Source organism: Oncorhynchus mykiss, chromosome 1 (genome assembly GCF_013265735.2).
Source record: "Oncorhynchus mykiss isolate Arlee chromosome 1, USDA_OmykA_1.1, whole genome shotgun sequence".
NCBI classification, from domain to species: Eukaryota; Metazoa; Chordata; class Actinopteri; order Salmoniformes; family Salmonidae; genus Oncorhynchus; species Oncorhynchus mykiss.
Window position 1 is genome coordinate 10,139,682 of NC_048565.1, and position 23,561 is coordinate 10,163,242.

At 42.0% G+C, this 23,561-nt stretch overlaps 1 protein-coding gene across 1 annotated transcript; it reads left to right on the forward strand.

Annotated features, from left to right (window-relative positions):
- Positions 1-548: 548 nt before the first annotated feature.
- gipc3 (GIPC PDZ domain containing family, member 3) lies at positions 549-23,267 on the forward strand. The gene is made up of 6 exons (XM_021618308.2): positions 549-1,017; positions 3,628-3,813; positions 4,792-4,972; positions 12,207-12,316; positions 18,030-18,111; positions 21,464-23,267. The coding sequence occupies exons 1-6, from the start codon at positions 727-729 to the stop codon at positions 21,613-21,615; spliced, it is 1,002 nt and encodes a 333-aa protein (XP_021473983.2). The 5' UTR covers positions 549-726; the 3' UTR covers positions 21,616-23,267.
- Positions 23,268-23,561: the final 294 nt, after the last annotated feature.

Here is a 23,561-nt window from a genome sequence, read left to right on the forward strand (position 1 = left end):
GCATCATTTTGCAGGATTGGTCCACGGTTTTGTGAATAAGATAAAAAAACTGCAGACATACATATCAATGCTAGGTCTTACTATGATCTATCGTTACATCACAATATATTTGTTAACTTCTAAATAGTTGTTGGCACACATTTCAGCATGGGGTCGAATTAAACAACCATTTATCAGGCTAAGTACTCTTCTTGTGTATCCGTGGGTTGGCTGTAGGGTTAAAAAGGCTGACAAGTTGAGGAGGATCCACCCTGACTTTACTAATTCTTCATTAATGAGGACTGGAGGGACTGAGTGTCTCCTTACCACTAACATCGGGACATTGTCTGTCTACCGAATCCAGGTGACACATGATATCATGGATTTAGTCAGAGCTTTTAGCCCCTACCACAAACGTACCATCCTTTTGGGGTCATGTGTGAGTCCCTTTACCTGGTGCCCAGACAGACACTAATGGTGTTATATGAGGTCTTTATAAAGGCAGCTTAACTGGTGTGATATGTTTGTTGTTCTCCCTATCTGCTCTCGGTCTCAGGTGTCACACATACGATGCTCAGCATCTGGGTGTTGGGTTTCCACCTGGCCGAGCAGGCCTCCTTTGGCTGCTGTTACCTGGCTACTCTCATCACTAATTCAGCAGCACCTAGGGTCCCAACTCTCTCTCTGGCCAGCTAGGGCAGCATACACCAGGACTCACGGAGGACCACCAACCCAGAGCTGGGGCCGATGCAGAACGGAGAAGAGATGAGCCCGCTAGCGCAGGACAGCAACAAGGCTGGAGGGCCGGCTTCAGAGGAAGAGGAGAAGAGTCAGGCACATGGGGGTGTGGAGCCCTCCGCTCCGCCGCTGCCCCCCTCAGACCCACCTCCGTCTGGGCCGCCTGAGTACCCAAGGCCCAGGCTCGTCTTCCACACCCAGTTGGCACATGGCAGCCCTACAGGCCGCATCCATGGCTTCACCAATGTCAAGGAGTTGTATGCCAAGATCGCTGAGGTGTTTCATATCTCTCCCTCGGAGGTACGGTAGGCTAGGCTGTTCTTTGTTCATTTCTGCTGACTGGTTAGGCCATTACAGTACAAGATCTGATCATTTGGATGTTCTGCTTTTAGGTCATGCTGACAGTTTGAATTATTATGTAATGTATAAATAGTCTCCTTGTTGGGTTAAGGTTGATTGACTATTTTTGTCTCAAATTAGACCTGTTTCCATGATGTACTACACAATCATTTGCTCAGGATTATGTTCATAGTTTGAAGGACTTTGATCATTTTGACTTTTGATTAACTGTCACAGATGAAATACAAATTGTCAGTTTTAAAATAATTGATTAAACATTTCCAGAACATTCCAGAGCCGAATTCTGAGTGACAGGTGCAAAGATTGTAAAAAAGTAGTAGTTACTGAGTTGTCTTTATGGTAACTAATGAATGCTTTTAACGTGGAACATCTCCAACGTGAGGATGACCTTCTAGTAATGTCGTAAAACCAGCTGGAAGGACATACAAAATGTCCTCGAGCGAAATCTACTGATCTGGTCTAATGAACAACCTTTTAGTGGGTCACGGCCATCCACACTGCAACCTGTTGCTGTCTCAATGCCATGACAGATGACAGAAAGATATGGATGATCGAAGGTAGGTCAAGATAATTATATAATGTAGTTTCAAGAACACATTTGATACTATAATACTGTAAAACAGAAGGTTCCTTTTTTTTACTGTGATAGCGAAGATTTATTAGTGGGAGTACACTGAAATGTTCATAAATGTCTTCATTTGTGCCCTTGTATTTTGCTCAGTGCTCTTGAATGTCAAACACATTCCAGCCAAAAGGACAAATCAAAGTAGTGAACAACACAATCATATTCTGATCATATTCTGATTCGAATCATATTCTGATCATATTCCAATCATATACTGATAATATTCTAATCATATTCTGATTCTATTCTAATCATATTCTGATTCTATTCTAATCATATTCTGATTCTATTCTAATCATATTCTGATTCTATTCTAATCATATTCTGATTATATTCTGATCATTTTCGGATCATATTCGGATCATTTACTGATGATATTTCTAATCATATTCTATTCATATTCTTATTATATTTCTGATCATATTCTTATTATATTTCTGATCATATTCCAATCATATTCTAGGCGTTTGGACAGGAAAACTATGTGCTCATAGGCATAAAAAAGTAAAGTGAGCAAGCTGGCAGCATTTCACATAACAACCTGCAATAAAGCTTTCCACACAGGATTATTTATGCCTGTCCTTGAACTAGTGTCAATGACACCCAGCAAGGCTGAGACAAGAGTTTATACCACAGGACAGGTCATAATTGGGGAGGACAAGCTCGTGGTAATGGCTGGAGCGGAATCAGTGGAACGGTATCAAATACCTCAATCACATGGTTTGATGGCCATTCCATTAGCTCCATTCCAGCCATTATTATGACCCGTCCTCCCCTCAGCAGCCTCCACTGGTATAGGTAACACGTTACCTACAGGTAACAAATGCAGAATTGAGAGGGAGTAAAAAAAAGCAGGAGTGGCAAATCCAGAAGGATCCAGGAAGTGAGTGCATGCTTATATTTCTGTCCCCAAAACAACCATTAAATAACAAGATTAGGTGAATCCAATGTGTTAGTGCTGGGCTGGAGAAAAGCCTGCATACACTGTGGCTCTACAGGACCAGGATTGTCCTGTCCAGATAAGATCACAAAATGGCCACGTGAAGGGCAGTCTCTTTGGTGAATCTATGTTGGAACACTGCCCTCTGCTGTTGGGATTGAGTAGTATGACATGGGAGTCAGGAGAGGTTTGTGAGTCCTGTTAAAGGTTGAATGTAGTGTAAGGCACAATGTTACGGAAAAGTTTCAATACTACCAGAAGGGGATGAATGGGCCCCTCAGAGCAGGTTTCTTCCTTCTAGAAAGTTTTTGTGCCAAAGTTCCTCTGCTTCTGCTTTTGCTTGCTATTTGGGGTCGAGGCCAGGTCACTGTAAAAAACAACTTAGTGACAACCGCTGATGTAAAAAGGGGTTTATAAATACATGTGATTGTTTGACCAGAAAACTAAAATCTGTGTTCTTATTGGGCAAGTTCAGTTAATAACATTTCACTCTGTTTAAAACCTTTTCTCCCTACTGAACACGACCCTGTCATCTCCTTTGATCTTGACGAGCCTTCTTAAATTCCATACAGATCTTTAGATGTTATTACATTTTGCGGAGCTACAGTACTCTCCATTTAGAGGAATGTAGGCATATTTACTGAATTAAGATAAAAGCCACACCCATTATTTCACACCTGTTCAGGTTGTTCCATATTGCTGTGACTTAACAAATTAAGATTAACGTTTTAATGGTTCTTCTTTTGAATGGGGTTTTGGCCTTTCTAGGGAGTTTTTCTGAGTCACCGTGCTTCTACACCTGCATTGCTTGCTGTTTGGGGTTTTAGGCTGGGTTTCTGTACAGCACTTTGAGATATCAGCTCATGTAAGAAGGGCTATATAAATACATTTGATTTGATTTGATGGGATGACAATCATTCATGTTCCAAACTACCCTCATGTATTTCCTGCTGACCATTGCTCCTCTTTCTTCTCTGTGGGCTAGATCCTTTTCTGCACTCTGAACTCCCACAAGGTGGATATGCAGAAGCTGTTAGGTGGTCAGATCGGCCTGGAGGACTTCATCTTCGCCCACGTCAGGGGCGAGACCAAAGAGATGGAGGTCACCAAGACGGAGGACGCCCTCGGGCTGACCATCACTGACAACGGAGCAGGGTACGCTTTCATTAAGGTAATAGCCAGACGTAAAGTAAGTAAGTAAACCTTATCCGAGTCAGAACGTTCCATAGACGTAAAAGCCAGAGGTTAAAGGTCAGAGTAAAAGGCCAAGTTTTAAGTGAAGAGAGAGGTCACGTTCCCCTGCTCAGACTTTGCATGTATCAACCAATGGTTGCGTACCATGTCATCGTCTGTGCAGTCTGGCACCAGATTGCTATAACATGATGTGGTTAGCTGATATTTACCTATCCAGGTAGTTCTGACATGAGTCAGCAATGCCTGGGCAGAGAAACGCGCCCTGAAACATACTGTGAAACCGGATGAAAACATTTAAGGAGTGTGCCATATTTTAGGAGAAGGAAATACAATTGGATGTGGCTGCGCTTCCATGACACTCTGTTACCTTTCCCTATTACTATGTTACTATGGTAACATTTGTCACAAAGCAAACTCAAGGCTGATTTTGAGGTGAACTGCAGCCTACATGATAAAGGCCTATCTGTCCTACACAGTGTGTTTTTTGAAAAAAAAAAACAATGCATTTTAACCACAAAATAACAGTCAAATATTTTTGCCTCCCACCTGACTGAAGCTTCGCTGTAGAATTTTCCAGACTTATGCCCAAGCAATAAAGCCAGAGCAGGTGTGGTATATGGGCAATATACCACAGCTATGGGTTGGTCTTATGCATGACGCAACGCAGAGTGCCTGTATTCAGTCCTTAGCCGTGGTATATTGGCCATATACCACAAACTCCCCGAGGTGCCTTATTGAGTAATTAGAAGAGTAAAAATAAATATTTTGTCATACCCGTGGTATACGGTCTGATTTAACACGGCTTTCAGCCAATCAGCATTCAGGGTTCGAACCACTCAGGTTATAATGACGAAAATGTAGTAGTGTTTCCTAGATACTTAGCAAGATGTCAACAATTAATAGGATTAGGTAGATGGACTACATCCTACCCAAACCCGGTCTGTTTCTTCTACAGAGGATAAAGGAAGAGAGCACCATTGACCAGCTCAAGACTGTATGCGTGGGCGATCACATTGAGGCCATCAATGACCAGAGCATTGTCGGTTGTCGGCACTATGAAGTAGCTAAGATGCTAAAGGAGCAACCAAGGGGAACACCCTTCACACTACGCTTGGTGGGGCCCAAGAAAGCCTTTGGTGAGTAACCAAATTAATTAATTCATAGGATGTTGTTGAGATAACAATTTCATCCGAGGCAATACTCATTCATTGACTATTTGAAGGATCTTTTATGATTTGGATTTTTTTTTGGGGGGGGGGGGGGTAGATCAGTTTTAATATTGCGGATAGATTGTAGCTACCATCAATGTGCTTGTCTGCATCATTTCCAATGCCCCATATATTTTTGGGGTAAATATATACTAGTCAAAAGTTGACACACCTACTCATTCAATGGTTTATTTTTTGCTGTTTTCTACATTGTAGAATAATAGAGACGACATCAAAACTATGAAATAACACATGGGATCATGTAGTAACCAAAAAATTGTTAAACACATCATAATACATTTTATATTTGAGATTCTTCAAAGTAGCCACCTTGTTGACAGCTTTGCACACTCTTGGCATTCTCTCAACCAGCTTCACCTGGAATGCTTTTCAAACCGTCTTAAAGGAGTTCCTACACATGCTGAGCACTTGTTGGCTGCTTTTCCTTCACTCTGTGGTCCAACTCATCCCAAACCATCTCAATTGGGTTGAGGTTGGGTGATTGTGGAGGCCAGGTCATCTGATGTAGCACTCCATCACTATCCTTCTTGGTCAAATAGCCCTTACACAGCCTGGAGGTGTATAGGGTCATTGTGCTGTTGAAAAACAAATGATAGTTCCACTAAGCTCAAACCAGATGGGAGGATGGGATGGCTTATCGCTGCAGAATGCTGTGGTAGCCATGCTGGTTAAGTGTGCCTTGAATTCTAAATAAATCACTGACAGTGTCACCAGCAAAGCACCCCCACACCTCCTCCATGCTTCACGATGGGAACCACACATGCAGAGATCATCCGTTCACCTACTCTGCGCCTCAAAGACACAGCGGTTGGAACCAAAAATCAGACCAAAGGACAGATTTCCACCGGTCTAATGCCCATTGCTCATGTTTCATGGTCCAAGCAAGTCTCTTCTTCTTTTTGGTGTCCTTTAGTAGTGGTTTCTTTGCAGGAATTCGACCATGAATGCCTGAATCACACAGTCTTCTCTGAACAGTTGATGTGTCTGTTGAACTCTAATTAGCTGGTTGATAATATGCTAAATGGCATATTATTACTAGTAGTTCCGGTTTCATTTAGTTTTTAATGAACAGCTGCAGTACAGTTTATGTATTTTCTGAATATGGAGTGATAAGTACTGCAAAGACATCTTGACTCCACAGCATGAAGATAAAATGTTGTCTGACTCTGGAGCTGTAACCTCTAATTCAGGGCTCTCCAACCCTGTTCCTGGAGCGCTACCATCCTGTAGGGTTTCTCTCCAACCCGGTTCCTGGAGAGCTACCATCCTGTAGGGTTTCTCTCCAACCCTGTTCCTGGAGAGCTACCATCCTGTAGGGTTTCTCTCCAACCCTGTTCCTGGAGAGCTACCATCCTGTAGGGTTTCTCTCCAACCCGGTTCCTGGAGAGCGACCATCCTGTAGGGTTTCTCTCCAACCCTGTTCCTGGAGAGCTACCATCCTGTAGGGTTTCTCTCCAACCCTAATCTAGCACACCTGATTCTAATAATTAGCTGGTTGATAAACTGAATAAGGTTAGTTATAACTGGGGTTAGAGCGAAAACCCACAGAAGGGTAGTTTTCCAGGAACAGGGTTGGAGAGCCCTGCCAGCACCCTCCCCTGGTCAGAAAACAGATTTACAATCCCTCTGATAATCCCTCTGACATAGACCTGCTGTCAGGAGTTTATGAACACTGAACTAAAATGTACCCCTGGGAGCTTGAAAACACATACTTCACTTTTTAACAAGATTTACTGGTAAATGAGTCAATGGGCAAATGGTTTCATACTAATTCACAGGGGAAATGCCTTGGGGTGGTCTGGAGCCAACTCTTGATTGCAGTAAATGACCATTCCTTATCAACATCTATCCAGAGAGGGAAAAAAAACCTGAAGCCATTTTATGACTTCCTGTGAACAATCAGTAACACTCAATTACTCTGTCGGAGTAAACACATCACATATCAAAGATACAAATACTTGAAACATAATTACTGTGAGGTAAACTTGAACTTGAACTTGTTGCAATGGGCAACTGTATTTATTTGTATGCCCATTGCTAAAATGCTGTGAGAAGTATGCCTAGTAATACTGTATTTAGTCCAGATATTATAATGTTGGGATACATTTAGAGTGTTAGAGAGTGTACTGTGCATTCAGAAAGTATTCAGACCCCTTGACTTAAAAAAAAAAAAAAAAAAAAGACGTTACAGCCTTATTTTAAAAAATGGTACATTATATTTAACCTTTATTTAACTAGGCAAGTCAGTTAAGAACAAATTCTTATTTACAATGATGGCCTACTAAAAGGCCTCCTAAATAAACGTATAAATATAGGATGAAACACATCACAACAAGAGAGAAAACACAACACTACATAAAGAGAGACCTATGACAACATAGCAAGGCAGCAACACATGACAACAACATGGTAGCAACACAACATGGTAGCAGCACAAAACATGGTACAAACATTATTGGGCACAGATAACAGCACAAAAGGGCAAGAATGTAGAGACAAGAATACATCACGCGAAACAGCCACAACTGTCAGTAAGTGTCCATGATTGAGCCTTTGAATGAAGAGATGGAGATAAAACTGTACAGTTTGAGTGTCTTTTGCAGATCGTTCCAGTTGCTAGCTGCAGCGGACTGAAAAGAGGAGCGACCCAGGGATATGTGTGCTTTGGAGACCTTTAACAGAATGTGACTGGCAGAACTGGTGTTGTATGTGGAGGATGAGGGCTGCAGTAGATATCTCAGATAGGAGAGAGTGAGGCCTAAGAGGGTTTTATGAATAAGCATCAACCAGTGGGTCTTGCGACAGGTATACAGAGATGACCAGTTTACAGAGAAGTATAGAGTGCAGTGATGTGTCCTATAAGGAGCATTGGTGGCAAATCTGATGGCCAAATGGTAAAGAACATCTAGCCAGTCGAGGGCACCCTCACCTGCCGATCTATAAATTACATCTACATAATCTAGCATGGGTAGGATGGTCATCTGAATCAGGGTTAGTTTGGCAGCTGGGGTAAAAGAGGAGCCATTACGATAAAGGAAACCAAGTCTAGATGTAACCTTAGCCTGCAGCTTTGATATGTGCTGAGAGACGGACAGTGTACCATCTAGCCATACTCCCAAGTACTTGTATGAGGTGACTACCTCAAGCTCTAAACCCTCAGAAGTAGTAATCACACCGGTGGGGAGAGAGGCATTCTTCTTACCAAACCACATGACCTATGTTTCGTGAGGTGTTCAGAACAAGGTTAAGGGCAAAGAAAGCTTGTTGGACACTAAGAAAGATTAGTTGTAGAGCGTTTTACTCAAAATCCAGGGAAGGGCCCCCTGAGTATAAGACTGTGTCATCTACATATAAATGGATGAAAGAGCTTCCTACTGCCTGAGCTATGTTGTTGATGTAAATTGAGAAGAGTGTGGGGCCTAGGGGCAGATGGCTGAGCAGATGTTTTGACTTTATACTCTGCACTCTTTGAGAGAGGTAGTTAGCAAACCAGGCCAAAGGTCCCTCAGAGACACCAATACTCCTTAGCCGGCCCACAAGAATGGAACGGTCTTCCGTATCAAAAGCTTTGTCCAAGTCAATAAAAATAGCAGCACAACATTGCTTAGAATCAAGGGCAATGATGACATCATTTAGGACCTTTAAGGTTGCAGTGACACATACATAAACTGAGCTGAAACCATATTAGTATTCTCTCTGGAATGCATAGTCATCAAGAAAGCCAGTCAGTTGACAAGTTTTTCCAACACTTTTGATAAACAGGGCAAAATAGAAGTTGGCCTATAACCGTTAGGATCAGCTTGATCTCTCCCTTTAAATAAAAGACGCACCGTGGCTGCCTTCCAAGCAATGGGAACCTCCTCAGAGAGGATTAAAAAGCCCCTATCATCGCCAAGCCAATGTGAAACGCTAGCTTAGTTAGCGGTGGTGCGCGCTAAATAGTGTTTCAATCGGTGACGTCACTTGCTCTGAGACCTTGAAGTAGTAGTTCCCCTTGCTCTGCAAGGGCAGCGGCTTTTGTGGAGCGATGGGTAACGATGCCCATCGTGGGCGAGGGGACGGTCTAAAGTTATACTGTTACACCAATTTCCGGTTAAAAAGGTTGGAGTTAGGCTTGGCGTTCATAGGGGCAGCAACCTGAAAGAAGAAAGGTTCGACACCATCTGACCCAGATGTTTTTTGTTTTGGTGGTCAAGTTTCAGGAGCTCCTTTAGCACCTCAGACTCAGTGACTGCCTGCAGGGAGAAACTTTGTAGCGGGGCAGGGGACAAAGAGGGAGGAGTATCGGGGATAGTCGCATTAGAAGGGAGATGAGGAAATGTTGGCCGGGCAAGGAGGCATGGCTGAGTCAAAAAGGAATCCTCAAACTATGGTCCTAAAGGGTTTAACAAAGATAAACCAAAACATTTAATTTCTAGCTTGAACCTAAACATATCTTGATAGTGACACCCTAAAGACTCTGTCAGGTGCACTAGTCCAGTGTCACTTGCCCTGACACTAAGCCCGCCTGCCTGACCATTCAGCCTGCCCTGACCTCGAGCCTGCCTGCCACCCTGTACCTTTCGGACTCTGACCTGATTAATGAACTTCTGCCTGTCCTCGACCTGCCTATTGTCTTTCCCTTGTATTTGAATAAATATCAGAGACTCTAACCATCTGCCTCCTGTGTCTGCATCTGGGTCTCGCCCTGTGTCGTTATAACCTAGTATCTAACAATGTCATGTTCTGACAGATTGTAAACTCTCTGCATTCCCCACTCTCCCCCAGTACCACGAGTAAGGATATTTCAAGTTTAGAACCCATCAAAACTAAGCAAACATGGATCCATGCACATCATAGGAGGCTGCCAGTTACATTTTTCCATTGTCTGTGGCAGTAAATGAGAGCTGTTAATAATTGAAGAGCCTTTGCTTACCATTATAACATCGGCTAAATGGATGGTTGACTATGATGGATTATGTTTCATGCTTTATTACACTGCTGAGTGCACTCAGAACACCTCAGAGGACATGTTCTCTTAATCTGGTCATTTGTTGATTGATATGGAAAACCGTGATGTGCGGTGAGGTCGGTAGGCCAGAGGTAAACCGTGACTGGAAAATATATAGAAATTCTTGTCAAAGATATGGATATTCTTGTCAAATATATGGATAAACTCTCTTAGACTGATATAGCCCGTTAGCTAACTTGTGAACAGTATGCTACCTGGATAATTAAGTGTGGAATAGACTTTAAAGCTAACAATTTGTGGTCAGCTGACATGACTTATCAAAAAGTCAGTCCGTGTCCACCTTTGCCGTAGTCTCTCTCACTCCACCATGTTGTATACAGATCTGGACAAAAACAATTGTCTGCCTTGTTGTGCTGATCATAGTCACAACAGACATCCTGTGTGGTGCCTTATTTTGCTGACCGGAATCATAACAGACAGGATGTGTGCGCCTTGTTTTGATGACCAGAGTCATAACAGACAGGAAGGAGCAAAGCAGGAAACTCTGATTCATTTCATATTACCCACAGCATTTCTCATAGAATCAGAGCAATCATTCACCGCCATCAACACATGGACATCCTCACAGGTTACGCTGATCAGGGCGTTTGTGGGATATTTTTGTGCTCATGAGAATTGTTGCATGTACAGTTGAAGTCGGAAGTTTACATTCACTCCGGTTGGAGTGATTAAAACTAGTTTTTCAACCACTCCACAAATGTCTTGTTAACAAACTATAGTTTTGGCTAGTTGGTTAGGACATCCACTTTGTGAATGACACAAGTAATTTTTCCAACAATTGTTTACAGACAGATTATTTCACTTATAATTCACTGCATCACAATTCCAGAGGGTCAGAAGGTCACATACACTAAGTTGACTGTGCCTTTAAACAGCTTGGAAAATTCCAGAAAATTATGTCACGGCATTAGAAGCTTCTGATAGGCTAATTGACTTCATCTGAGTCAATTGGAGGTGTATTTCAAGGCTTGCCTTCAAGCTCATTGCCTCTTTGCTTGACATCACGGGAAAATCAAAAGAAATCAGCCTAGACCTCAGAAAAAAAATGTAGACCTCCACAAGTCTGGTTCATCCTTGGGAGCAATTTCCAAACGCCTGAAGGTACCACATTCATCTGTACAAACAATAGTATGCAAGTATAAACACCATGGGACCATGCAGCCGTCATACCGCTCAGGAAGGAGACGTGTTCTGTCTCCTAGAGATGAACGCACTTTGGTGCGAAAAGTGCGAAACGATCCCAGAACAACAGCAAAGGACCTTGTGAAGATGCTGGAGGAAACAGGTACAAAGTATCTATATCCACAGTAAAATGAGTCCTATATCGACATAACCTGAAAGGCCGCTCAACAAGGAGGAAGTCACTGCTCCAAAACTGCCCCAAAGAAAGCATGGGGACAAAGATTGTACTTTTTGGAGAAATGTCCTCTGGTCTGATGAAACAAAAATAGAACTGTTTGGCCATAATGACCATTGTTATGTTTGGACGGAAAAGGGGGACGCTTGCAAGCCGAAGAACACCATCCCAACAGTGAAGCATGGGGTGGCAGCATCATGTTGTGGGGGTGCTATGCTGCAGGAGGGACTGGTGCACTTCACAAAATAGATGGCACCATGAGGAAGGGAAATTATGTGAATATATTGAAGCAACATCTCAAGACATCAGTCAGGAAGATAAAGCTTGGTCGTAAATGGGTCTTCCAAATGGACAATGACCCCAAGCATACTTCCAAAGTTGTGGCAAAATGGCTTAAGTAAAACCAAGTCAAGGTATTGGAGTGGCAATCACAAAGCCCTGAGCTCAATCCTATGGAAAATTTGAGGGCATAGCTGAAAGAGCATGTGCAAGCAAGGAGGCCTACGAACCTGACTGAGTTACACCAGCTCTGTCAGGAGGAAAGGGCCAAAATCGCCCAACTTATTGTGGGAAGCTTGCGGAAGGCTATCAGAAAGGTTTGACCCAAGTTAAACAATTTCAAGTCAATGCAACCAAATACTAATTGAGTGTATGTAAACTTCTGACCCACTGGGAATGTGATGAAAGAAATCAAAGCTTAAATAAATCATTCACATGTGTGTGTGTGTGTGTGTGTGTGTGTGTGTGTGTGTGTGTGTGTGTGTTTGTGCCAGATATGATCGGCATGAGGACCAGGGCACCCAAGTCGAGCGAGGGTAAGATGGTGAATGGGAAAGAGACCCTGCGTCTGCGCTCCAAGGGCTCAGCTACAGTCCAGGAAGTGGTGAGTTTCAATTCACACGTTCCTCTGGCCAATGACCTTCTCTGTGACCGACGGGCCACCCCAGAGCAGCTTACACACGTACGCATGCAGACGTTCATGCAGACATTCACGAACACACACGCACACAATATCAACTCCAACCACGCACGCACGCACGCACTCACACACACACACACACACACACACACACACACACACACACACACACACACACACACACACACACACACACACACACACACACACACACACACACACATACACACACACACACACACACACACACACACACACACACACAGTCAACTCCCACATCCTGGTGGTGATCTCACTATGTCGATGACCACCCGTGCTTCACATGAATTCTGATCACAACAGTTTGGGCACACACACACACACGTCTTTTAAAAAAAAGAAGTTATTTATTTATTTAACTAGGCAAGTCAGTTAAGAACAAATTCTTATTTACAATGACAGCCTACACCGGCCAAACCCAGGCGACGCTGGGCCAATTGTACACTGTCCTATGGGACTCCTAATCACAGCCGTTTCTCATCCCCTTCCATAGACTTACACAGTAGTTATGACAACTTCCAGAGGACGTCCTCCAACCTATCAAAGCTCTTGCAGCATGAACTGACATGTTGTCCACCCGGTCAAAGGATCAGAGAATGAATCTAGTACTGAAAGCACAAGCTACAGCTAGTTAGCACTGCAGTGCATAAAATGTGGTGAGTAGTTGACTCAAAGAGAAAGACAATAGTTTAACAGTGTTGAACAAATTAATTTATTCCAAATTTAAGGTGAAGCAAGAGAGAGATTTCATTTGTTGCCACCGGGGCCCACCAGTGTAACTGCTAAACTGCTTGCTGCTGACTGTCTACTGTACTGCACAATTGTAATGGGTTTACTAACACATTAGTTCTAGTAGCTAAGTTAACTATGACTATGACAGCTAATGTGTTGTGCACTGAAGTCCACAAGTGAAGGGAGAAGGAGAGAACGTATATAGATCTATATATATCTGCCCCCTTCCTGATTTCTTATTTTTTTGCACATTTGTCTCACTTAAATGTTTCAGATCATCAAACAATTTTTAATATTACACAAAGATAACCGAAGTAAACACAAAATTCAGTTTTTAAGTGATAATTTTATTTATTACGGGAAAAAAGCTATCCGAACTTTCATGGCCCTATGTGACCAAGTAATTGCCCCCCCCCTGTTAAATCATGAATTTACTGTGGTTAATCACATTTGGAAAGCTGAGTTCAATTTCACTAGCCACACCCAGGCCTGATTACTGCCAGACCTGTTGAATCAAGAAATCACTTAAATAGAACCCGTCTGACAAAGTGAAGTAGGCCAAAAGATCTCAAAAAGCAAGATATCATGCCGCGATCCAAAGAAATTCAGGAACAGATGAGAAACAAAGTAATTGACATCTATCAGTCTGGAAAGGGTTACAAAGCCATTTCTAAAGCTTTGGGACTCCAGCGAACCACATGAGAGCCATTATCCACAAATGGAGAAAATTTGGAACCCTGATGAACCTTCCCAGGAGTGGCCGGCCTACCAAACTTACCCCAAGAGCGCAGTGACGACTCATCCAGGAGGTCACAAAAGAACCCACAACAACATCTAAAGAACTGCAGGCCTCACGTGCCTCAGTTATGGTCAGTGTTCATGACTCAACCATAAGAAAGAGACTGGGGAAAAATGGAATCCATGGCAGAGTTCCAAGGCAAAAACCCCTGCTGACCAAAAATAACATAAAGGCTCATCTCAGTTTTGGCAACAAAAAAAAACATCTTGATGATCCCCCAAGACTTTTGGGAAAATATTCTGTGGACTGACGAGACAAAAGTTGATATTTTTGGAAGGTGTGCGTCCCGTTACATCTGGCGTAAAAATAACACAGCATTTCAGAAAAAGAACATCATACCAACAGTCAAACATGGTGGTGGTAGTGTGATGATCTGGGGCTGCGTTGCTGCTTCAGGACCTGGACAACTTGCTGTGATTGATGGAACCAGGAATTCTGCTCTCTACCAAAAAATCCTGAAGTTTGTGACCTCAAGCTGAAGCGTACTTGGGTTCTGCAGCAGGACAATGATCCAAAACACACCAGCAAGTCCACCTCTGAATGGCTTAAAAAAACTAAATGAGGGTTTTGGAGTGGCCTGGTCAAAGTCCGGAATTCGATTGAGATGCTGTGGCATGACCTTAAAAAGGCGGTTCATGCTCCAAAATGTGGCTGAATTAAAACAATTCTGCAAAGAAGTGTGGGACAAAATTCCTCCACAACGATGTGAAAGACTCATTGGCAGTTATCGCAAACGCTTTATTGCAGTTGTTGTTGCTGAGGGTGGCACAACCAGTTATTAGGTTTAGGGGGCAATTACTTTTTCACATAGGGCCATGAAGGTTCGGATAGCTTTTTTCCCTTAATAAATAAAATGATCACTTAACTGCATTTTGTGTTTACTTGGGTTATCTTTGTGTAATATTAAAATGTGTTTGATGACCCACACACACACACACACACACACACACACACACACACACACACACACACACACACACACACACACACACACACACACACACACACACACACACACACACACACACACACACACACATACACACACACACACACACACACACACACACACACACAGTCAACTCCCACACCCTGGTGGTGATCTCACTATGTCGATGACCACCCGTGCTTCACATGAATTCTGATCACAACAGTTTGGGCACACACACACACACGTCTTTTAAAAAAAAGAAGTTATTTATTTATTTAACTAGGCAAGTCAGTTAAGAACAAATTCTTATTTACAATGACAGCCTACACCGGCCAAACCCAGGCGACGCTGGGCCAATTGTACACTGTCCTATGGGACTCCTAATCACAGCCGTTTCTCATCCCCTTCCATAGACTTACACAGTAGTTATGACAACTTCCAGAGGACGTCCTCCAACCTATCAAAGCTCTTGCAGCATGAACTGACATGTTGTCCACCCGGTCAAAGGATCAGAGAATGAATCTAGTACTGAAAGCACAAGCTACAGCTAGTTAGCACTGCAGTGCATAAAATGTGGTGAGTAGTTGACTCAAAGAGAAAGACAATAGTTTAACAGTGTTGAACAAATTAATTTATTCCAAATTTAAGGTGAAGCAAGAGAGAGATTTCATTTGTTGCCACCGGGGCCCACCAGTGTAACTGCTAAACTGCTTGCTGCTGACTGTCTACTGTACTGCACAATTGTAATGGGTTTACTAACACATTAGTTCTAGTAGCTAAGTTAACTATGACTATGACAGCTAATGTGTTGTGCACTGAAGTCCACAAGTGAAGGGAGAAGGAGAGAACGTATATAGATCTATATATATCTGCCCCCTTCCTGATTTCTTATTTTTTTGCACATTTGTCTCACTTAAATGTTTCAGATCATCAAACAATTTTTAATATTACACAAAGATAACCGAAGTAAACACAAAATTCAGTTTTTAAGTGATAATTTTATTTATTACGGGAAAAAAGCTATCCGAACTTTCATGGCCCTATGTGACCAAGTAATTGCCCCCCCCCTGTTAAATCATGAATTTACTGTGGTTAATCACATTTGGAAAGCTGAGTTCAATTTCACTAGCCACACCCAGGCCTGATTACTGCCAGACCTGTTGAATCAAGAAATCACTTAAATAGAACCCGTCTGACAAAGTGAAGTAGGCCAAAAGATCTCAAAAAGCAAGATATCATGCCGCGATCCAAAGAAATTCAGGAACAGATGAGAAACAAAGTAATTGACATCTATCAGTCTGGAAAGGGTTACAAAGCCATTTCTAAAGCTTTGGGACTCCAGCGAACCACATGAGAGCCATTATCCACAAATGGAGAAAATTTGGAACCCTGATGAACCTTCCCAGGAGTGGCCGGCCTACCAAACTTACCCCAAGAGCGCAGTGACGACTCATCCAGGAGGTCACAAAAGAACCCACAACAACATCTAAAGAACTGCAGGCCTCACTTGCCTCAGTTATGGTCAGTGTTCATGACTCAACCATAAGAAAGAGACTGGGGAAAAATGGAATCCATGGCAGAGTTCCAAGGCAAAAACCCCTGCTGACCAAAAATAACATAAAGGCTCATCTCAGTTTTGGCAACAAAAAAAAACATCTTGATGATCCCCCAAGACTTTTGGGAAAATATTCTGTGGACTGACGAGACAAAAGTTGATATTTTTGGAAGGTGTGCGTCCCGTTACATCTGGCGTAAAAATAACACAGCATTTCAGAAAAAGAACATCATACCAACAGTCAAACATGGTGGTGGTAGTGTGATGATCTGGGGCTGCGTTGCTGCTTCAGGACCTGGACAACTTGCTGTGATTGATGGAACCAGGAATTCTGCTCTCTACCAAAAAATCCTGAAGTTTGTGACCTCAAGCTGAAACGTACTTGGGTTCTGCAGCAGGACAATGATCCAAAACACACCAGCAAGTCCACCTCTGAATGGCTTAAAAAAACTAAATGAGGGTTTTGGAGTGGCCTGGTCAAAGTCCGGAATTCGATTGAGATGCTGTGGCATGACCTTAAAAAGGCGGTTCATGCTCCAAAATGTGGCTGAATTAAAACAATTCTGCAAAGAAGTGTGGGACAAAATTCCTCCACAACGATGTGAAAGACTCATTGGCAGTTATCGCAAACGCTTTATTGCAGTTGTTGTTGCTGAGGGTGGCACAACCAGTTATTAGGTTTAGGGGGCAATTACTTTTTCACATAGGGCCATGAAGGTTCGGATAGCTTTTTTCCCTTAATAAATAAAATTATCACTTAACTGCATTTTGTGTTTACTTGGGTTATCTTTGTGTAATATTAAAATGTGTTTGATGACCTGAAACATTTAAGTGTGACAAATGTGAAAAATAAATAAATAAATCAGGAAGGGGGCAAAGACTTTTTCACAGCACTGGATATACAACGAGCTGTTTGTATGTGTCTGGTATGAAAGTGAACTGTTTTTGCGTGTGATCATTCATTGTGCCGATTCTGTAAAAAATTGTTTCTTAAACGGAAGCAAAATTAACAAACCGGGGATAAACATACCTGAATTTGTCCAATAGAAACTTGTTTGCATCTGTTGGACTAATGATTGCAACCTTGATTAGCTAGATGCAAGCAAGCATGTGCAACGCTGTATTGAATGTGTCACTGTCTGTCACCTTGATCACTCAAAATTATCTCGAACTGTGTGCACCTACGTTGTAAACTTTCATTCATAGGCTAGGTTGTAGCATCATTATGGGTTACAGGGAACATTTGAGTATCATGTGGTAGCCTAAACCTATCAATGTTACATTGAACTGGGTGAATGGAATATGAATGAGAGTCGTCCAATATGCTGTAATAGAAAAAAGTCCATGTTCAAATAAAAAAAAATATTTAAAAAATCCTCCCTCATCTTAAACGGCACCAACCGCCACTGTTCTGTAGTACACTTATGACAGTACATACATACCGAACACGTATTTACTGGTGGGCGACATACCTTTGACTTTTTTACAGGCAGATGCCTGCATGCGATTGTAGTGACTGTCTAGTGTCAGTATGCCAGTAATAATCTTGTAACTGTAGCATGATGTACTGCAGTACCCTTAAAATGCAGTTACCTAAACACACTTGCCTTCTCCCCACCAGCCGAATGAGTTTGAGGAGAGAGCCACCAAGAAAGTGGATGATCTACTGGAGAGCTACATGGGTATTCGAGACCTCGACTTAGGTAAGATGGCTGCTCATCTGAGACCTCCAGTTAGGTAAGATGGCTACTCATCTGAGACCTCCTGTTAGGTAAGATGGCTGCTCATCTGAGACCTCCAGTTAGGTAAGATGGCTACTCATCTGAGACCTCCAGTTAGGTAAGATGGCTACTCATCTGAGACCTCCAGTTAGGTAAGATGGCTGCTCATCTGAGACCTCCAGTTAGGTAAGATGGCTACTCATCTGAGACCTCCAGTTAGGTAAGATGGCTACTCATCTGAGACCTCCAGTTAGGTAAGATGGCTACTCATCTGAGACCTCCAGTTAGGTACGATGGCTGCTCATCTGAGACCTCCAGTTAGGTAAGATGGCTACTCATCTGAGACCTCCAGTTAGGTGAGATGGCTGCTCATCTGAGACCTCCAGTTAGGTGAGATGGCTTCTCATCTGAGAACTCCAGTTAGGTAAGATGGCTACTCATCTGAGACCTCCAGTTAGGTAAGATGGCTACTCATCTGAGACCTCCAGTTAGGTGAGATGGCTACTCATCTGAGACCTCCAGTTAGGTGAGATGGCTACTCATCTGAGACCTCCAGTTAGGTGAGATGGCTACTCATCTGAGACCTCCAGTTAGGTAAGATGGCTACTCATCTGAGACCTCCAGTTAGGTAAGATGACTGCTCATCTGAGACCTCCAGTTAGGTAAGATGGCTACTCATCTGAGACCTCTAGTTAGATAAGATGGCTGCTCATCTGAGACCTCCAGTTAGGTAAGATGGCTACTCATCTGAGACCTCCAGTTAGGTAAGATGGCTGCTCATCTGTGACCTCCAGTTAGGTAAGATGGCTACTCATCTGAGACCTCCAGTTAGGTAAGATGGCTACTCATCTGAGACCTCCAGTTAGGTAAGATGGCTGCTCATCTGAGACCTCCAGTTAGGTAAGATGGCTACTCATCTGAGACCTCCAGTTAGGTGAGATGGCTGCTCATCTGAGACCTCCAGTTAGGTGAGAAGGCTACTCACCTTTTTAAGAAAACAGAATTAGCTATAACCTTATAAGCCGTTAAACCTCTGGATTCGGGTTAGGGTTGGCCAAAATGGCCAAAGCAAAGGTCTAGGGTCAGAATTGGGTTTTCGATTCTATTTGTGAACTACGCATATGTAGGATCTTAATTTGATCACTCTTTATTTTCGCTAAGAATTTTCCTGCAACGCACGACATGCAGATGGGCTTTGTGATTTACATAAATTCACTGAAAACTCACACTAGCACACGATTATATGAACAATATTGCACTTTTCATGTAGCCTACTTTAAATGTTAAAATCCTGTTTTTGATGTGACAATAGAAATAAAATTAAGATCCTACATCTGTACGATAAAGTCTACAATTGCAATGGGAAAAACTCACCACAGTTGAAAGGAGACAGTTTTAGGCACATCCAACTTTCTCCAGCATGTGTGCTGAGCCGCTATGCAACTAAAGGGACAATCTCCACTCACTATTTACTACTCCCACAAGATATTGTCATAAATACTGTAACAGCAGCAATAATAATAATACATTGAATTTATAACGCACTTTTCAATGAAAAACTATCTCAAAGTGCTTCAAAATAAATAAAAACAAGAGTAGACAGAGGACACAACTAGACAGGGACACTGAGACAAATTACACAGCTGACTCTACAACCAGACAGGGACACTGAGACAAATTACACAGCTGACTCTACAACTAGACAGGGACACTGAGACAAATTACACAGCTGACTCTACAACTAGACAGGGACACTGAGACAAATTACACAGCTGACTCTACAACCAGACAGGGACACTGAGACAAATTACACAGCTGACTCTACAACCAGACAGGGACACTGACACAAATTACACAGCTGACTCTACAACCAGACAGGGACACTGACACAAATTACACAGCTGACTCTACAACCAGACAGGGACACTGAGACAAATTACACAGCTGACTCTACAACCAGACAGGGACACTGAGACAAATTACACAGCTGACTCTACAACCAGACAGGGACACTGACACAAATTACACAGCTGACTCTACAACCAGACAGGGACACTGACACAAATTACACAGCTGACTCTACAACCAGACAGGGACACTGACACAAATTACACAGCTGACTCTACAACCAGACAGGGACACTGAGACAAATTACACAGCTGACTCTACAACTAGACAGGGACACTGAGACAAATTACACAGCTGACTCTACAACTAGACAGGGACACTGAGACAAATTACACAGCTGACTCTACAACTAGACAGGGACACTGGCACAAAGAACACAGCTGACTCTACAACTAGACAGGGACACTGAGACATATTACACAGCTGACTCTACAAACAGACAGGGACACTGAGACAAATTACACAGCTGACTCTACAACTAGATAGGCAGGGACACTGGTACAAAGAACACAGTTGACTTGACAAACTAGACAGGGACACTGACATGAAGAACACATTTTTAAAGGAGTCTAGAGTCTGTGGTGCCTTCAGGTGGTCTGGGAGTGCGTTTCTGAGGTGGAGGGTTGGTCGAGTAGAAAGCCAGATCCCCCGCTTGGTCCTGGGGACATTGAAGAGCAGGTTATGTCAATCTTAGGTTGCAGGTTGCTGATAAAAAGGTTGCTGATAAAAAAAATCCTTCATACCAAAGACATCTGTTGGAGAGTCAGACACTATACAGAGTAACCCAACATCTTAAAGGTTGCATACCAGAGACATGAGTTAGCTGTTTTCCATGAGCGCCAAGTAAAAAATACCTATTACCTTTAGATTCTAATCTATATAGATGTTGTAGTGCTTTTTGGTGTTTTGATACTTTTCCCTTGGAGCCTTTCTTCTTCTTGGCAGTAAGATATATCAGAGGGAATTGGAGGACTCTTAAGTCTGGAAAGAGAAGAGTTCGCCTCTAATAATAAACCAGTAAACATTTGCCAGGCTTTTATGAAACACTCAGTTGAATAATTTGTCATTAAATATAAACATATTTTTTTCTATTTGACTTCCAGTACAGTTGTACGGAAGATAGTGGCTAGCGAGCGACGTAGACAGAACACTATTGGCAACAGACATAATAACATGACGTGCCGGGAAACATCAACAAATCCAAGGAAAAGCACCGTGTAAGATCAATCAACATAGTCAGGCCTATATATCGAACCTTGATTTCAGGCTTTCTCATGTTCGTTCAGAAATAGACTCATTTAAATAGATGAGTGAATAAGACTTGAAAGTGAAGCAACACAAGACTAGGCCTATTTCTAATAACTGTGTGAAACCAAAAAGAGATGGAATTACTATTTTCCATTTATGTGGGAACACTCTCTTGCAGCGACCACCATCGTGGAGGCTGGAAAAGACAAGATGAACCCAGATGATTTTGCTGAGGCTATGGATTCAGTGCTGGGGGACTTTGCCTTCCCAGATGTCTTCTTGTTTGATGTGTGGGGTGCCATTGGAGATGTGAAGGATGACAGAATGTAGAGGTGTCAGTCAGTTATTACTGTTTTCATGTCTTTCAAACATTTCTATTTTACAATTGTCATCTCAATGGCCGTATTAGATGGTTAACGCAGGCCTACTCAGCCATTCTTCTCCAAACAATTTTCTATGTAATTTCTATTACTTTGGTATGAAACAAGTTCCTCCCGAATACGTTAAGTTTAGAATGACATTTCATAAGTGGGTTACGTAATCTTTGCAGTGGGCATTGTGTTGATTGTGTTCTTGGATACTGCTCAGGGCTCACCATACTAGAGGGAAATATCCCTGTTATGTCATTAATGTATACAAAACCCAATCACTGTTGTCCATGGGCACATGCATGTGAACATACTGTATATTTATACAGACAATATAAGAAGTTATCGGCTATCCATCTCTGAAACCAGGAAGTGAGTTAAGAGCTTGTTTGTTCCAGATACAGAGAGACCAGGATAAGACCAGAGATCAAAGAGTTGACCCCTGGGCGGCACCATTAGTACGGCGTTTCATCTTCCACCAACATGGTTGAGAAACCACCATGGTGGCCATTTTGAATCAAAGAACTCCCCATACATTAGTTATGCAATAGTGAGCTGATTGATTTAGCCTTCTTAACAAAGGAGGCTGGAGTGTTAAATTGGGTATTTGGCCAAGACATCAAGGTGCGTCCTTATACAATATGTATTTGCATGGTCATTTCAAATACCCAGAGTGATGAAAGAGTTCAGTATAATGCCTCATTTTGAGAACAGCACCCCCATTACACAGTATCCTCACCAGTGTTGTCATTAATTTCATCCAAATGGATGAGTGCCCTGTACAGACTCACCCAGCAACAGGTAACTTAGAAGTCAGCAGAGTGATCTTCTTGACATCTGAGAAAGAACAGAGGTCAAGTGTACCTTTTTTTCAGAAATGACCCTTGGAAATATCTCCAAAATTGATACTGATATGCTAGAATTCCCTAAAGTTGTTCTACGACCATAACAAGCATTAAAATGTCCTCTTATAGGAACCACAACCCAGAAGTTTCCTACGGTGAAGGAACTTGAGTAAACATATTTTGAATACAAAGGCTACTCTGACTCACAACCAGGAAATTAGTTGTGCAGACCTTAGAATACAAGCATTTCGCTACATTCGCAATAACATCTGCTAACCATGTGTATGTGACCAAAAAAATGTGATTTATGATTTGATTTGAAATGGGAAAAACAACATGATTTCAAGATGAATGGTGAAGAAAGTTGGAAAAAGATGTTTGAAACTTCCTGTTTAATTGCAGAGTATTGTTTGCCTGAAAAAGGAAAGTCTTCATATTCTTTATGCGTTATCATGTGCTCACATGTTTTGTTCTCAAAGGCTTTTCATTTCAAGTATTCATAATGCAGGAATTTATTCATCAAATACGACTTTTATATTATGATTCAGTGTTGTTTTAGAAACAGAATGTAAATAAGAGTTATTTGAATTGTCAAATATGTGTGAAAAGTTGAGAAATAAATATGTTTTGAATCATAAATGTATAAAAACAAATTACATGTAATCTTGACTTGACCAGAACCTCAGCATAATGTTGTGTGGTAGACTTTATGTCTGATGTGTATTGATATATCACTCTATTGAGACCTGAAAATATAAGGCATATTTCATGTGTGTTGTTACAATTAGTAATAAAAATGGTATAACTCATTCTCAAGTTAAAATGTTCTTGTGTGCTTCCTAGAGCAACTACAGTATCAATAACAGTTTATACTATGTTTTTTTTTTAGATAATTATTCTTAGGAAGTACTTTTGCCCCAAAAACACCAACTTAAAAGTCAAATTTAGTCAAACTTCCAAGTCAAAAAAATAATAGGTCAGTGCGGTGTTTGAATCAAAGGGTAATACAAACAAACCATAAACAAAGCTCACTTTTAGTTGAACCTTTCAGCTTTTATTTCCC

Bases quoted from the DNA above. Each gene is read 5' to 3' on its own strand.
- gipc3 (XM_021618308.2), top strand. From the start codon at position 727: ATGCAGAACGGAGAAGAGATGAGCCCGCTAGCGCAGGACAGCAACAAG. The intron at 3,814-4,791 runs GTAATAGCCAGA...TTTCTTCTACAG, and splicing joins CAGGGTACGCTTTCATTAAG to AGGATAAAGGAAGAGAGCAC. The intron at 4,973-12,206 runs GTGAGTAACCAA...TGTTTGTGCCAG, and splicing joins GGGGCCCAAGAAAGCCTTTG to ATATGATCGGCATGAGGACC.